Source organism: Solea solea, chromosome 15, assembly GCF_958295425.1.
Source record: "Solea solea chromosome 15, fSolSol10.1, whole genome shotgun sequence".
Lineage (NCBI taxonomy): Eukaryota > Metazoa > Chordata > Actinopteri > Pleuronectiformes > Soleidae > Solea > Solea solea.
This window is the reverse complement of record NC_081148.1, coordinates 25,046,855-25,063,333: the sequence shown is the minus strand read 5'-3', so window position 1 is coordinate 25,063,333 and position 16,479 is coordinate 25,046,855. Positions and strand designations below refer to the sequence as shown.

The window sequence follows — 16,479 nt, the reverse complement described above, 5'->3', positions numbered from 1 at the left end:
TTTTTTTTTGGCTGACGTGTCTCAGAGGAGGACCGGGGCGAGGGCGGGTTTGATGCTTTCATCTTCCTTCATGTTCCAGAAGAGGGGAACCACAGAACTCAGGTTCAAACCACATCCAGGCCTCCACCTCCTCTCCCTCTGAAGGCTAGCACGCTCAGTGAAAGCACATTAAAGCAATTAGACGTCTTATCAGAAATTCTACGCTTAATGAGCAAACCAAACAAAAGGACTCAAAGCAAACATTGTGGACTGAACCTCTTTATCTGTAGATCCATCTCTGTCTGAGCTGCGACCAAAACAAACACAGATCCTGAGATGAGGCGACGCGGACGTGGAAACGCGGTACGGCTCGTACGGCGTGGTGCTCTCGTGTTGCTGGATCTCTGTGTGATGATGTCCTCAGGGACACAGAGCGAGGCCGAGCTCCTCCGCCGCTCCTTTGTTTACACTGATGGTTTCCAGATGCGAGGTAGTGAACGCTGGCGGAGCAGCGGGGCCGTGGTTCTGCCAGCTCTGCTTTGGTTTTAAACTCGAAGAACGTGAGGTCTGCCTTCTAATTACTGTCAATTTGTACAGGTGCAAGTGTCACAGGGACGTTCCGGTTTATTCACATGACGTCTCAGGTCTTTATGTGCAATTATCAGGGTTGGGGAATTTTCTAAATTGGAAACTCACTCACTCATCTTCTACCGCTTTTCCTCTGCATGAGGGCCAATCTCAGCTGACATAGGGTAAAAGGCGGGGTCACACCCTGGACAGGTCGCCAGTCCATCACAGGGACACATATAGAGACAAACAGCCATCCACTCTCAGACATTTGGTCCAATTAGCCTCAAAATTGGAAACTATCCATGGGAATTAACAGGAATGAAGTGGAACTGTTCAAAATTGAAGGTTCATCGTAGGCTAAAACAATCAGATTTGATGCAAACACAGTAAGGATGGAACGATACCACTTTGTTTATGTTCGATACTGATACCGATATCACAAACTTGAGTATCTACAGATACCAAAGACATAATTCTCTGTGTAAACTGTGTAACAAATATTCTTCTCCTATAAAGTAGTAAAGCATGCAATATTATATTTTTATCTGTCCTATATCTGATCCAGTGATTTTGACCAATATTGTACTGATACCGATACCGAGTATCGTCCCTAAAATAGAGTTAAATATCAACGTTATTGTTCAATCACAGGCACATAGGTCATGACTTTGGGGGGCTAAGGAATATTTTGTAATTTAATAAAATAATTAAGCATTGATAAAGTTTACTTATAAATGAATTGGGTGGGGAGGAAAAATCCATACAGGGATTTATTTAATGTCCCGTTAATTCCCATTAATTTCCATGTGGAAAGTTTTCAATTTGGAATATTTCCAAAAATATAGCCAATAAAATATAGCCGAACTATTTCTGAAAAACTCTAGTAATTATTATCTCAGTTAATTTGATCGTTTGTTTGATTCTTAAAACAGACTCAGGCCAAGTCTTTGTTCAGATGTTGATCACCGTGAAAAAAACAGATAATTTCTTCCCTCATCTTGTTCCTCTGAGTGTATTTCTTTGTTTTTCTCTGGGATTTTCTGTGATTTGAAATAAAAGAAGAGGTGCATTGTGCTGGAGCGAGGTCAAATCCATCTCTTCAACATCACACCTGTTCCTGCCCTCACTCTCACTTTCCTTACCCGCAGTAGAAAGAGACAGCTGCAGCAGCAAAAGAGGGAGAGGTGAGAGGAGAGAAAACACTGGCTGTATTTAGAGCTCTCGGTGCATGGCCGGGGTTGATAAGTAGTCCCATAATGCACCTGGCTGAGGTTCTGGCAGGGGGTCGGGGGGCTGTCGAGTCCAGCAGCGGAAACAGGCGATAAAAAAAAGTGTGTTCTGTGTGCGGTGGAGCGCAGCTGAGGCGGCGACAGTGTCATTCCTGTCAGAGAGTTGAAGCAGTGGCCATCTGCACCGCCCAGCTTTAGCCCCCTCACTTCTGACTGACAGGCTGAACCCTGTCCACATCTCGCTGTGATGTCACTCTGAACGCGCTCACGTGTGATTTGACAGTTTCATCACGACACCAGTTTGATTCTTTAGATCATTTTTGGTATTTTGATATTAATAATGAAACGAAAAATTAAAAAACAGATCTGTTAATTTGATTTTCAAAATAAAATGGAAAAAGGAAAAATTGATAATTTTTCCCCCCAATTTCCAATATTGTGCTCAAATGAAAAATGGAAGAAAAACACCGATAACAAGCTTTTCTCGTTTCATTCAGTTTTGATTTAACTTGATTAACATAAGTTAGCAAGTTTTGACAGTAGAATAGAATAGAATAGAATAGAATATACTTTATTAATCCCTTGCGGGAAATTCTTTCGTCACAGCGCTCCAGTGTACAAAGGTAACAAATGTTATAGCAAAACTAACAAATGTTATAGCAAGTTATAGTCGCGTGACATAGTACTGTAAGGTAGTATTAGTGTGACATAGTACTGATACGTAGTAGCGTGACATAGTAGTGTAAGGTAGTGTGACATAGTACTGTTACGTAGTAGCGTGACATAGTACTGATACGTAGTAGCGTGACATAGTAGTGTAAGGTAGTGTGAATAGTACTGTTACGTAGTAGCGTGACATAGTACTGTTACGTAGTAGCGTGACATAGTACTGTTACATAGTAGCGTGACATAGTGAATGTCTTCTTTTAAAGAAATAAGAGCACATTTTGGCAATTTGGAAGAATAAATGAAGTGTTTTTATCAGTTTTTTACTTTGACATTATTTGAACACAGCTGACTGAATGAGCAGATGAATCCATCCACATGAGTCTAAAGTTATCACCTCTGCTGCCTGTAGTGGAGCTCAAGTCCATCTGATTTTAGCATAAAACAAAAACAGAAAACGCCCAATAAATGACAATAAGCAAATTCTTTCTTGTTTTCTCTCTTTCTTTTTCTCGAGCCAAAGTGGGATAGAAAAGGGGAAACCACAGAAGAGAATATAACGTGTGAAAGTATGTTGTTCCTCGCACGTGGATCATGTTTCATACTGGAGGACGCCTTCATGTGGTCGACGCAATCCAAGCGACCCAACAACAAAAAACGTTCTGGCGCGTTCTCAGGCTGTTCCTCTGACACTGCCGCATTTCTCTCTCTCAAACTGTGACTCAGTAACTCCTCTGGCTCTCACACATCATCATGCAACTTCGATGAGAACATCACATCAGGCCAGAGGATCTCACACTGACATGAAGTCATGTGCTCGAGGCCTTGGCTTCAACGTGAGGTATTGTTCTAAAGATTTGTGTGAAAATTCACGAATTTGGACTCGTAAAAATTAAATTATCTCCCTTATTTTGCTTTTAAAAGGATAGTTAGTGTGATTAAATGAAGCACTGACACATACTGATGCCCCCTGTTGTCCAGAACCTGCTGGCACAAGCTCAGTATCAACATGGCAGCCAGTGAGGACATCAGGTAAAACATGATTTATCAAAAGACTCACTACTCCATCTTATTTCTACAACATCTTAAGGATATATAAACTGATTTTTCTTGCCATTTAACAGCTTTTTCTGACTGGAAACTGACAATCCACCTCTGCCTCCATCAGTGAGCTAAAAATGTGACATTCTGTGTTTGAAATCCTTAATTTTAAATCAAGTAAATGACACAAATTTGCCATATTGCCATATTATTGGAAAATACACAAGTAGTTTCCAATAACTAAAATATTTGCCAGAATAAGTGCACACTATCTTGGTAAAAAAGAGAAAGTTTGTGTCACTATCTAAACTGCTCACGCTCCTGCACCAAAGCCCATAGAGAAAACCAGCGATTTTACATCATGACACACAGCAGTTGTTGATCCACTGCCAAATGTGTTATTTTGTGACTTTGGTGTTTTCAAATACTTGATTTACATTTACTAACGGGGCAGCAAAAAGACCTTCAACACATGCTTAAAATACAGATTTTCCTCTATGGACCGTGGTGTGGGAGAGTAAGTAGATTTTAACATGCTGCAAACTTCAGAAAAAGGCTGATAACTTAACATATTGTTAAAATATTATACTCATTGAGAGGTTATAGTGCAGTGTGTGTGTACAGAGCCCAAACTATCCAGTTAATACTTTTCATTTCTCCCAAAATCCAGACCAGAAAAGTGAGTTTTCCAAAGAACTCTGTGTTGCTTTACCCACAAAATCCCTTGTTTTCTCACAGGAGCAGAAAAACCACCAACAGGCATGTTATTTCTGCATTAAAAACCTTTCTACATCCTCTCGTGTTTGCCGCTCACCAAGCTCTCCGAGCTCAAATCAAACGCAGTGAGGCGTTTTTTTTACTTTTGGAAGAAAGTATGAAATCCTGTGTCCACATCTTAGAAAACCCAGTGATTCCTCTCAGGTTTGGCTCGGTCGGAACGTGAGGCGAACCCATCCTGTTCCCTGAGACGGAGGATTAAGGTTTCATGGGGTTGGGTTTGAGCGTCTGGTGTCTGTGTGCCGGTCATTACTCTGCGCTCGGAATGCAAATGTGAGATCACCTTTAGGCCTCAGACAGTGGTCTGGACCACATGTTGGACCACAGTGGTCAGTCAAACAGGCGTGTTATTACAAATTAAACTCTCTCTGTGGCAAAAGTGATACTGAAACTACAGATTTTCTTGGAGTCCCATTTCAGTCAATTTCACTGGTATTAGCAGGAATTACCCTTGAAATCTAACTGGACGTCTTCATTTTTCCTGTAATCGTTCCCGTGATTCCGCACATGTTCCTCGTTCCTGACGTCGCTCTGTGTTTTTATAACATATGTCTCTTTTAAAGATCAACACCCTACCCCGGAGGATAGTCCCCACATTCCTGCACATGATAATGAGTCAGAGACTTTGTTGTTGTGGCCAGAGTTACAGCGGTTAGTTAACACTCTTTTATCCCCACCTCTCTTTTTCTGAAATGTACGGTGTAATTGAGAGCAGAGCCGCGATTTCTGGTTTCTCGTGTTCTGCTCCTATGGAGGCCATCTGCTTTGGATTTAGATTTCTTTATCCTCCTTCACTCACTCTCCCTCTCATTCCCTAACTCCACCCTCCTGATTGGAGGGTCTCTCCACACTTGGCTCTGTGCACATTTGTTTGTGTTCTCGTGGAGGTTTTAGTGAAGACCCTTCACTGCAGACCTTCACGAGCAGGAGAGCGTCGCACCTCCAGCTCCAATGTTCAGTCCTTAAAGGTCCAATATGAAGTAGTTGAATGTCACTCGTGACGTAGTATCATGACATAGTAGCATGACAGCATGGTGTAGTATCATGACATAGTAGCTTTCTGTAATAGCGTGACATAGTAGCATGATGTAGTAGCGTGACGTAGTATCATGACCTAGAAGCATGATGTAGTATCATGACCTAGTAGCGTGACAGTAGTGTACAGTAGTATTGGAATTAGCAGCGCAACGTAGTAGCATGATGTAGTAGCGTGATATATTATTGTGAAGTAGTATCTTGATGTAGTAGTGTGAAGTAGTATCTCAAGTAGCAAGCGTCATGTAGTAGCGACACGTAGTAGCGTGACGTAGTAGCGTAACATAGTAGCATGGAGTATTAGTGTGAAGTAGTATTTGAACTAGTAGCATCACGTAGTAGCATCACGTAGTAGCGTGACGTAGTAGCATGGAGTATTAGTGTGAAGTAGTATTTGAAGTAGTAGCATCACGTAGTAGCGTAATGTAGTAGTGTGACGTATTAGTGTGAAGTAGTATCTTGATATAGTAGTGTCTAGTAGTATTTCAAGTAGCAAGCGTCATGTAGTAGTGACACGTAGTAGCGTGACGTAGTAGCATGGAGTATTAGTGTGAAGTAGTATTTGAACTAGTAGCATCACGTAGTAGCATCACGTAGTAGCATCACGTAGTAGCGTAATGTAGTAGTGTGACGTATTAGTGTGAAGTAGTATCTTGATGTAGTAGTGTGAAGTAGTATTTCAAGTAGCAAGCGTCATGTAGTAGTGACACGTAGTAGCGTGACGTAGTAGCATGGAGTATTAGTGTGAAGTAGTATTTGAAGTAGTAGCATCACGTAGTAGCGTAATGTAGTAGTGTGACGTATTAGTTTGAAGTAGTATCTTGATATAGTAGTGTCTAGTAGTATTTCAAGTAGCAAGCGTCATGCAGTAGTGACACGTAGTAGCGTGACGTAGTAGCGTGACGTATTAGCGTGACGTAGTAGCATGGAGTAGTAGTGTGAAGTTTGCTGGTGTTTGTCTGAACTTCCACAGGATTTTTACAGCGATTGCAGTGGAATGAAAAATATGTCTTGAAAATAATGAAAATGATTTCAGTTGTAAAATAGTCACAAACACAATGATATTAGCATCTATATCTATATCGCTGAACCTGAACTCGTTCAGAAAACGTAGAGTTAAGAGCTCGTGAAAATGACGGCAGAGTTTTTTTCCGTCTCATCTCGTGATCATGATAAAGATAAACAAAGCTCATTTGATCGCAGCATATTTATATACAGAGTCCTGGGCTTCTGACGGGTCCTTGAATGCAACACGCAGACGTGTTAACACAAACAGAGGCTCAGTAACAACACATGAGAAGAGTTTGACGTCGACCATGTATTCATATCGCTCAGATTTGTTTCCCCGACGTCTTGTGAGGCTGAACGTTGCTTTTTTTTGGACCGTTAATGTTGCTCATTATTTGTTTTTCCTCCCTCTCTCTTTCTCTGTGTTGTGCTGCGTCTGTTTAGTCTTTTTAATTCAATTTGTGAGCTCATTATTCCTGACATGTGAGCCAGAGCACGATGTTTGTCCTTGTAGTGGAGACAAAACACTCGTGTGGGAGTGAAGACGAGGAGGAGGAGACTTTCCAGATGTGTCTCCCAGAAACCTGTGGATGTGGATGTTTGGGAAAATTAGGATATTGTTTCTGGTCCTCACATTGTCACCCCTTAAAGGAGCTTTTTTAAGGGTTAAGACCTGGTTTAAGGGTCAGTACTGGGTTGAGGTTCAGGGTTAGGATGAGCATTACGTCTATGAGTGAGAGAGACATTGTGTCTGTGTTTGCTTGTGCTTGTGTGTGGTCATGTTTTTGCTGAGAGATTTCATCAGTGAATGTGTGTGTGTGTGTGTTACGATGACCCTTATTGTTAATGGACACTGTCTCACACACACACACACACACACAGGGGCGTATACTAACATTGACTCAGAGTGTGAGCATAAACACCGCTCGCCGCCTCCTGACGCAGACGCTGTCCACTGGGTCATGCTTTCAAAGCTTCACTTCCACATGACAGACACTGGAGACACTGGAGACGCCCTCCACGCTTCATGTGTCCCCCCCCCCCCCCCCCCCGTCTTTAAGCTTTATAACCTCGGTGTGAGCGTGAACGGCTTTGTTTGCAGAGAGCGAGGAAAACAAAACACATGCTCACACACGCAGACTCTTCTCCAGCGCACCGTGCGTTTGAGATGACGCACTCCATTAAATCAGCCGCTGCACCCCCGCGTGTGTGTGTGTATGTGTGTGTGTGTGTGTGAGTGGACATTGTGGTTATTTTCCTGGAAGTCAAGCTGAACTAAAACATTTACTCAGTTCCTTCTAGTGTTTACAGCTGGTGGTTTGGATTTGTAATCCACTGGCCCGATGGAAACGGACACTCTGAAACCTACATGAACGTAGCACCACATTTCCCATGATGCCTCTGTTGGCGACGGTGGAAAACAACAGTCCAGATGTGACTGTGACATCTGTTCCTGTGTGTTTATATGTGTGTGTGTGTGTGTGTGTGTACAATGGCGACAGTAATGTTAACGACTTTAGAGACAAAACTTTGTTTTCCACTGTTTTTGTGTCCAGGAAGTGTGGATTCATGGACACGTCTCCTGTGGACACATGAAGTAGGATGTGGACACTGACATCATGTCCCTCCATGAGAACAAAAATCTTATATGAAATAATCAAAGCCCTATTCATGCTGCTGAAACATGAAATATGATTAAGATAAGGTGAAAATGTTTAATTATGAACAAATAATAGACAGTCAGTCCACAGTTGGGAGACAGACAGACAGACAATATTTTTAATTTTGTTGTATTTATTATTACTTATTATTTATGTGTTTTTTTTAATTTTTTCTATTTTTCTATTTACCCATTTATTGTACCGTTTATTTATTTCTGGTATGATTTTATTTGGGTTGATATGTATAACAAAGAAGAGAAGGCTGTTTGATGGAGATGTAACATTTGATTATTGGTTTATCAGTAAAAAACACAAAAAAAGATATTAAAAGTGTAAAAATAGAGAGAAACTGCAGCAGGTCAGATGACGTCAGCTCAGGAGGCGGGGCCTAATGTGTCCTGAGGACAGATTACACTCATGCAGCTCAGTAACGTGACCACATGTGTGCTAAAAACAACTATAACCACCGAGTTGGTTTCACTGCTCACTCTCCTGCACCAAATCCCATTGAGCAATTAAAAAAATTAGCAATTTTTAGATCACAGCTCAAGAGTTGTTGATCCACTGCCGCCTCCATCAGTGAGTTCAAATGTCTTATTTTACTGAAGTCTTTGCGTTGTTAGAAACACTTGGTTTTATCTGCAGCAGAAACCTAAAAAGTCTTTTATATCCTGGGTTTTTGTTCGGGTTGGATCGCGTCGTAAGTGGAGCATCCAAACAAATCGTTGCCGTGGCATCGTCTCTGGGACGTGCCCATTGATTGCGTCACCACCGCAGACGTGTCAGTCGTGTGCAGTTGTGTGCAGTTGTGTGCAGTTGTGTTGCGTTGGTCCAGCAGAAGTCAGATTTTCCAGCCTGCGCGCTGTCACAGTGGGAGACGCGGCGCTGACAGCGGGGGTTGAGGTCATGCTGTTGTTGTCGAGGGGCCGAAATTCTGGTGCCGGTGCAGAGCGCTGACGTCTGCTAGGACAACAGCAGATGCCTCTGATTAAAGGTCCTATTACTCAAACCCTGAGCCCGGGAGAAACATAAGGAACGAGCAGGGGTTCAGATTGTGCCCCTCGTTTCCCCCCGCTGTACCCCCCGCGTTCCCACTCCCCAAATCTGCAGCCAATGTTCACAGTGATTATGAAAACAATCTGCAGTCTTGCAGGGGAATCATTAGTGCAGTGGACGGGCCTGATTTCAATCTAAATGCAGCAGGAGGAGGTTTTGTAACGTCCTGGAAAGCTGCCATCAGTTTCCACTGTCATGTTAAATATCAATCTTTGCACGGGGAAAAAAATCCCAGAATCCTTTCTTTCTATTCTGGTGTTTTTCTTACAAATGGGGGGGGGGGGGATTTATGTGTCTTTCAGGCTGATAATGACTATCACAATGCTGGAAGATGTCGTGGATGATGGAACCGTAAAGTGATAGTTCAGGGTTGAAGCGCTGGTTGTGGTTCAGGGAAACAGACGCTGGCTCGTCGCTGCCAACGCGCCGGGAAAACACAGGGAAAAACGATTTAAACCACTTAATAAAAGCCTCACCTCATAAAATCTTCACCATCTTCAGTCTGTGGTATTCTAAGAATACGTTAACAGCTTTATTTTGCAGTTAAAACAACCATTTTAAAGTAGAAATTAAAAGGTTTTCTCACTTTGTCGACTGCTCACTCTCCTGCACCAAACCCCATTGAGAAAATCAGTGATTTTAACGTCACAGCACACAGGAGGTGTTCATCCACTACTGACTGCATTAGTCAGTTCAAATGTATTATTTACAGTAAGTGAATTCTGTGTTTTAAATCCTTTGTTCAGATTTACTCAAGTGACACAAACTAATCAAACAAGACATCAGTAGAGCTGCAGCTTCCGTGTTCACATGAACGAAAAACGCTGATTTTCTCTATGGACTTTGGTGCTGGAGAGTAAACACTTTATAAACTTGAGTTTTTCAGTTGGAAATTCAGTCTAACAAAGAGATAAAGCACCAAACGTCGTCGTGAGATATTAAAGACTCAAGATGACATGCATTTTATTAGACAAGGCTTTTGTTAAGTGGCTTAAATACAGTTATTGTTCGTGGTGGCAGCCAAAATTCCATCACTCTGAAAGTGCCGGTGACGAGCTCTCGCTGAGCCGCTCATCAGCATGCGTTTGAGTTTCCTTTGGCAACGCGATGAGTTGTGCCTTTGTGATGTGATTTATCTTTTTCATATCATTCCAACGGCACGTTACGTTTGTGACGGGCTCTTTAGGGGCAAAGACTAATCTTTTCCTCCAGTGCTGTTATAGTGGCCTAAATAAAAACTGCCAGAATGAAGTCATCTGAGCTGTTCCTCCCTGAAAAATATTGCCCTCGGGCTAGTGTGTGTGTGTGTGTGTGTTTCTTTACACGGTTGACGGACTGTTCGTAATCATCTCCCTCATGAGAATCAGAGGAGTAATTTAACACAGCTGTAATGGAAGTAAACGGCCCAGTTGCGCAACAGCTTATTTGTGCCAGAGTTATGTCGAACGATGGAGTTGAATATGTTAGCGCGACATGCACACGGACACGCCCGGCCGTCAACAAGCTCGCCATCCATTATCCAGAGCAACAGGTTCTCAGAAAACTGTAACGCTTGACTTTTAAACGCAAACAAATGTGTGCGTTTGGTTTTAAACCACGTGCGTGAGTTTAGGGCTGAACGATTCTGAATAAATATCAATAACTGAAATTGCTATTGCGATATGATTGATATGAACGTATTTCAAATGATAACTGTTTGATATTTTTGCAGATATGTGAGAAAAAAAGATGTTTTCTTCAGTCTGCTGTATCAGAATGGCAATTTTTCACACATTTTTGGCTTTAAAGAATATATATATATATATATAGCGTCTCCTGCGATTTGAATATTCCAGTAAGCTGTATCGCAATTTCGATAAAAGTTTGATGAACGGTTCAGCCCTACGCAAGTATGTACTGAAACCAATACAACACATTTGTGCTGTAGCCAAATGTAGTCAAAAACATTCTCCAGCTGAGTTAACAAAACCTTTTCTCCCATGAAGAAGAAATAAAAAACCCACAACATGACAAACAAGCATAGTTTATCTGTCCAATATCTGATTCAGTGATTTTAAACAGAATCGTATCAGCTCATACCTAATCAGGACTTCACTATCATATTTTAATCACAATTAAAATTTTTGGCTTCTTGCGAACAGCTGCCTCACTCTCTACTGCTGCTGCTGTTTCCTTCACCTTGCAGCTCCAATTAGGTTGCCTGGACGAGTAAAGCGGCGTTAAAAACAACACATTACTTCTCAAATCTACTCTACATGGTTAAGTTTTTGTTCCATTACAAGTACCTCCTCAACGTGGGCGGAGTCATCATAGCAACAGCTGCATGAAACTGCCAGGACGTGGTTTTATATGCGAGACAAACCTTTGCTTAATGTTGGAGATTAACGCATGTTTTCAGAGATTTTTAAGTCTTTTTAACTGATCTACAGTTGGACATTGTTGGCTTTGATTCTTGTGTCGGACGTCACGCTCATGACTCACATTCACATTTTAGTGTCAGCTCAGCTCGTGTAGAACCTCGTCAGAGCAGGAACTAAAAAAAACACCAGGTACTATCACTGATGGAAAGCAAAAAAAACCAAAACATGTCAAGTCGAGCCATGCCAGGACTATGTAGTGGAAAAAGAATACCAGAAGACAGCATCTGCTCGATCTCTAGATGTTCCCGATGGAGCTTTAAACTTGCTTTTTACTCTGAACGAAACTTAAATACAACTGTTTGCTTTACAGGCCAGACCCAAAGGGGAAGGACTGACACCGTACCAGGGGAAGAAGAGATGCTTCGGAGAGTACAAGTGTCCCAAGTGTAAGAGGAAGTGGATGAGCGGCAACTCCTGGGCCAACATGGGCCAAGAATGTATCAAGTGCCACATCAACGTCTATCCACACAAACAGGTAAGGCAACAAAGACATCTGTGTCTATACGGTTTCTCATCCTGGTGCAGGTTTATTTTTCCATGTGTTTGGGTGTAAAAGTGTTTACTTGAGGCCATTTGTGTGGTTTATTGAATATTAATTGTAGTTTGATTTTGTATATAATGGAAAATTGTGTGTGTTTACACTACGGCTTTCGTCACTGATGTGTTTATCGTGATGATTAATTATGGGACGTCCTTGTATAAAAACAGAGGAATCAACGAAACTCGAGTTTCTGAAGTAGACGTTGTGTTTCTTCAGGTTTGAATTGGATTCGATTTGAAATAATCCAATTAATCTAAAAGTTATATTCATATAAAGTAAACATTTGACTCCCAATCAAGACACACTAGTAAGAACTGATTTATATTGTCAATGTTGTCTTTAAAACCATAGTGAAGCTTAAATAAATAGAATTAATATGTAATAAAAGTGTGATTGACTGCGATTAATAATTTAACTTCTAAAAGTAATAGCCAATTCTGGAAAATATAGTGTTTGCCAGCAATTTTCTCCAAGGCCCAAGACAACGTTGTTGTCATTGACGTTTATTTATTTATTTATTTCCGTAGTTAATTGTCCGACTTTTCTAGAGTCTTTCTTTCTTAGGGTTCGTTGCAGCGTTGGCTGTTGTTGATATTTCCCGTCTACGGAGTAGTTTTCGTAGTAGAAGAGCCAATAGGTGGCGCCCTATCTCTGACCTGCGCTGTGATTGGCCGAAGCCTCTCGTGACAGGACAGAATTTTGCACAGGAGGCCGTAAACACCACGCAGAGGGGGTAAAATACAGAAGACTTGAGGATATTCCAGATGGCCTCATTAAAACCAAATAAAAATCATACCGCGAGCAACTGTTTTCACCTAAATGCTAATAAAGAAGCTCGGGAATCAACTGAAGGCATTTTTCCGTTTGATAAGTCATTTGGAATTATTCACAGAACGACATTAGAAGTTAAACCAAACTTCTTTCTTCTTTTATCAATGACTCACGGACACAAACATTGACGCCCCGGTGTAACCGACCGACGCTCACAGCTGCACAAACTCCTCCAGAAAGAAAAAAAGAAGTGAAATCATACTGGCCGCGATGCTGCTGTGGAGTGTTTTCCAAACAGAAAACACTCGGAGGGGAATTAATGCACTGGTGAGCTGTCTGTTAGGATTAACCTCACAAATGCTCCTTACAGCCTGTTTTCTTCAGCTACAGATTCACACGTATATATATATATTTTTATCCTCAACACTTTGTCTTGTAATATTTATGTTTTCCCACATTCTTCCTGGAATCAAATGAAAATAAAACTGCTGCTGGAGGTAACGGCGTCTTCTCAGACTTCACTGTTCTCTGTGTTCCTGAACGTTCCGAGAACTCGTAAGGAATAAGAATGGATTTATTGGCACATCAGATATTGGCAAACAAGCCAAGCTCCACCAATATGACTAATGACTAAAAACAGTAGAATATTATCTCAATTTCACTACAGAAGTGATTATTTTTTTAAATGTACTTCTTATTTATCCTTTATTTAGCCAGAGGGGGAGCCCATTGAGATACAAGATCTCTTCTTCCAGGGAGTCTTGGTCAAGATAGCAGCTCAAATACAAATAGTTACAGAGACAAAACTAATTCAGATACTCACAACAGAGTATAAAAGTTAAAAGGAAGTAATTAAAAGAGAGTAAAAAAGAGAGATATCATAAAGTAAAGTGCTGAAGTAAAATATTAAATGAAACTTAAATCAATATGGATATTGGTGACCAGCCATAGCCTCCTACTGATATATAGGATAAAGGCAAAAATTCCAATATTGTGCATCCCTGAGTATAAGACAGGCAGGCACACAGATTTTAACCACATAACAAAAGGCTCACCTTATAAACTCTATGGTAGTTTAAGTGTACAGTGTCTTACAAAATATTTTTACCACTTTATCTCATCATTAGTCGGCCTTCTCCGACAGGAAACTGAAACTTGTACCACTTTCTAAACCACTCAATCCCCTGCATTTAAGTCCATAGAGAAAATCATTGATTTTAGCCCATGAGTATTTTCCATCATATCCTGTGAAATGTGCTGGTGTTTTGTGGCAAAGCTGCACACGGGAATCAAATTCCCTGCATTTGCAATGTCACCCACTTAACATATTTGAAATGGACCACTAACCTCTGTGTCCTCTCACCGATGCTCCCTCCCTCCCTCCCTCCAATATTTCCACACATGAACTGAATATGTATTTTTCCAATTCCCATGCATGTATGACATATTTCCCCTACTTTTGCTGGTGAATATATTTATTAAAAACACTCCTTCACGTGTGTTTGGTTCAGGCCAAGGCCACAGTTTCCACCGGGAATATCATGGGGACAGAAATTATACTTTTTTTTGCTTCCTCACGTACAGTTTTCGTTTGATTTATAAACTTAAAGCGTTTCTCAGCGGCGCCGCCTCAGCGTCCAACAGCTACAATCCAGCTGGGAGAAGTTCAGAGTCCACGGAAACGTTGATACAGATTCATCAGCGTCAGTCGTAACTCACTTTTAAGACCCGACCACTTGAGTGGTTTCTTGTTTGGTGGAGGTGGGTGGAGTTTAGTTTGTCTTGGGCTGAGTTTTGGTACAGAAATGATCACTGAAACTGCGAGCTGCGTTAACTCTAACGAGATCGACCGACACAAAGGGAAGCTAATCACGTTTATCTCATAATAACCCATAAGTCAGTGGTCAGCAATTGGCGGCCTGTGGGCCAAAACTGGCCCGCCAGCATCAGTATCTGGGCCCGGCGATTTAACAAATCTAATGTTTGTATTTGCTTACCTCGCTTATCTCTCGAGTTCAGAGCTTTTATTCTGATATGCTAGAACTGACAGTTAGCCTAAACTAAATGTGTAGTTTAAAAATGTTCAAATAAAAACACTGCTGGGGAGTAAATGTACGTAAATTAATAAACATTAACAGTAAGAGTATGTTTCATCCATTTTGTTTCTCCACACACTTTAACGATAGCCTTATTCACATGGAAACTGAACCTTTCCGATATAGTATTTTAACTTTTCCATAAACATGGAATCGTTTATGGAACAAATCTTGTAGTATACATGCCAGGCCTGCGTGTGGTGCTGTAACGTGGATTATGCATATAAAGCTTCTTGTGTGCTGTGTACAAACAAAAAAAAACCATAAGACGGGCATGAGGCGTTGTTTATGGGTTTTATGAAAATACAACGGTGGCATTTTGAGATTGGTTTCACTCAGGGAACCAATTTTTCCAAAAATATTATTTTATGGCTCTCAAAATACTAGTTTGGTGTGGATAAAAAACCAATGCAGTATTAAACTCCTGCAGATTGTACAGCATTAAGAGTTATTTTGGGAGGTTTATGTGTTTACAGAAAAACATTTTAGGAAAGAAAAGGAAAAAGATTGCATAGAGAGACGTCTGTTTCTGTGTGGATACGGCCTCAGCTGTGACACCTCGCATGCTGCAGCTGTTTTCTTTTTCTGTGTTGTTTTTCTGCCCTTGGCTTCACCTCTCAGGCTTCTCAAATGCATTTTAACCTTGTATTTAGCAGAAGCTTGGCAGTCACCGCTCTCGACTTAAAAACTACTCACCCTCCTCTGCATGTTCTTGGGAAAATAATTTGACGGACAGGATTTATATGGCTCTGTGACTGGAACATCATTTAGAGCTGTAATGTTTTTGTCCGTTACCAGAACTTTAAACTGCGCCGCGTCCCCGCCGGCTTCAAAAACCTGAGCTCGGATCCTGCTTCTGCTGCCACACGTACCAAGTTAACTCAAACAGTTCTGATCGCTGCGGGGGGAACATTCCCTTTTCCATTTGTCTAAATGAAAAGAGATCGGACTGCTGAGTCCCTTTAGGATGAGTGTGTTACTCGAGGACACTGCAGCAGGGAAGAAGCCTGCAGCAAAGGGGGCTCGAGTCCAGCTCCTTCAAACCACCAAGGGGACCCCATAAAATATACATTTGGTTTTCCAGCTTTCCTTCAAGGACCTGATGTCTTTGACGCACCGGTGGTAGAGTCTCAACACTTCCTGGCAGGCTCATTACCTTAGCGCTGAAATATATCCTGGTAGTGACCCTCAGTGACCTGGATTCCTCGAGTAAGACTTGGGATAAATGTGTTTTGTGTGCAGCCTTAACAAGAAAAACAACAATAGCTTGAGAAATAAGATTTTCCAGACCTCCAGAAGTGCTGGCCCAGATATGCTCATTCCCTTTTGTCCTTGGTAACTGTTTCCAAGAAAGCCATTGGTGCGGCAGTCATATTTCCAGACAGATCGTCATGATAAAACGTGTACTGGATCGTTTTAAGTGCACCTCGACTTTCCAGAGCAGATGGTGCGTTGCCATATCTCTGCAGCTAATTGTGCTCAGAATATGCCTGGTAATATTTAAGGCCAAAGGATTACAGCGTATAGTGGAGTTAAAAAAAAAATCTGGTGCCAAAAATGAAAGAAATTATTGCAAAAAACTGTGTGTCTGCTCCTGACTCATGACTGTTCCTCTGTGTTTCGTCCTCA

The 16,479-nt window shown here is 41.4% G+C and overlaps 1 protein-coding gene across 1 annotated transcript in view; it reads left to right on the top strand.

Annotated features, from left to right (window-relative positions):
* LOC131473591 (zinc finger CCHC domain-containing protein 24-like) overlaps positions 1 to 16,479 on the top strand; it is a 49,754-nt gene that overhangs the window by 29,191 nt on the left and 4,084 nt on the right. The window contains exon 3 of the mRNA XM_058650882.1: positions 11,753 to 11,917. Coding sequence (XP_058506865.1) covers positions 11,753 to 11,917 — 165 coding nt within the window. The remainder of the gene's footprint in view (positions 1 to 11,752; positions 11,918 to 16,479) is intronic.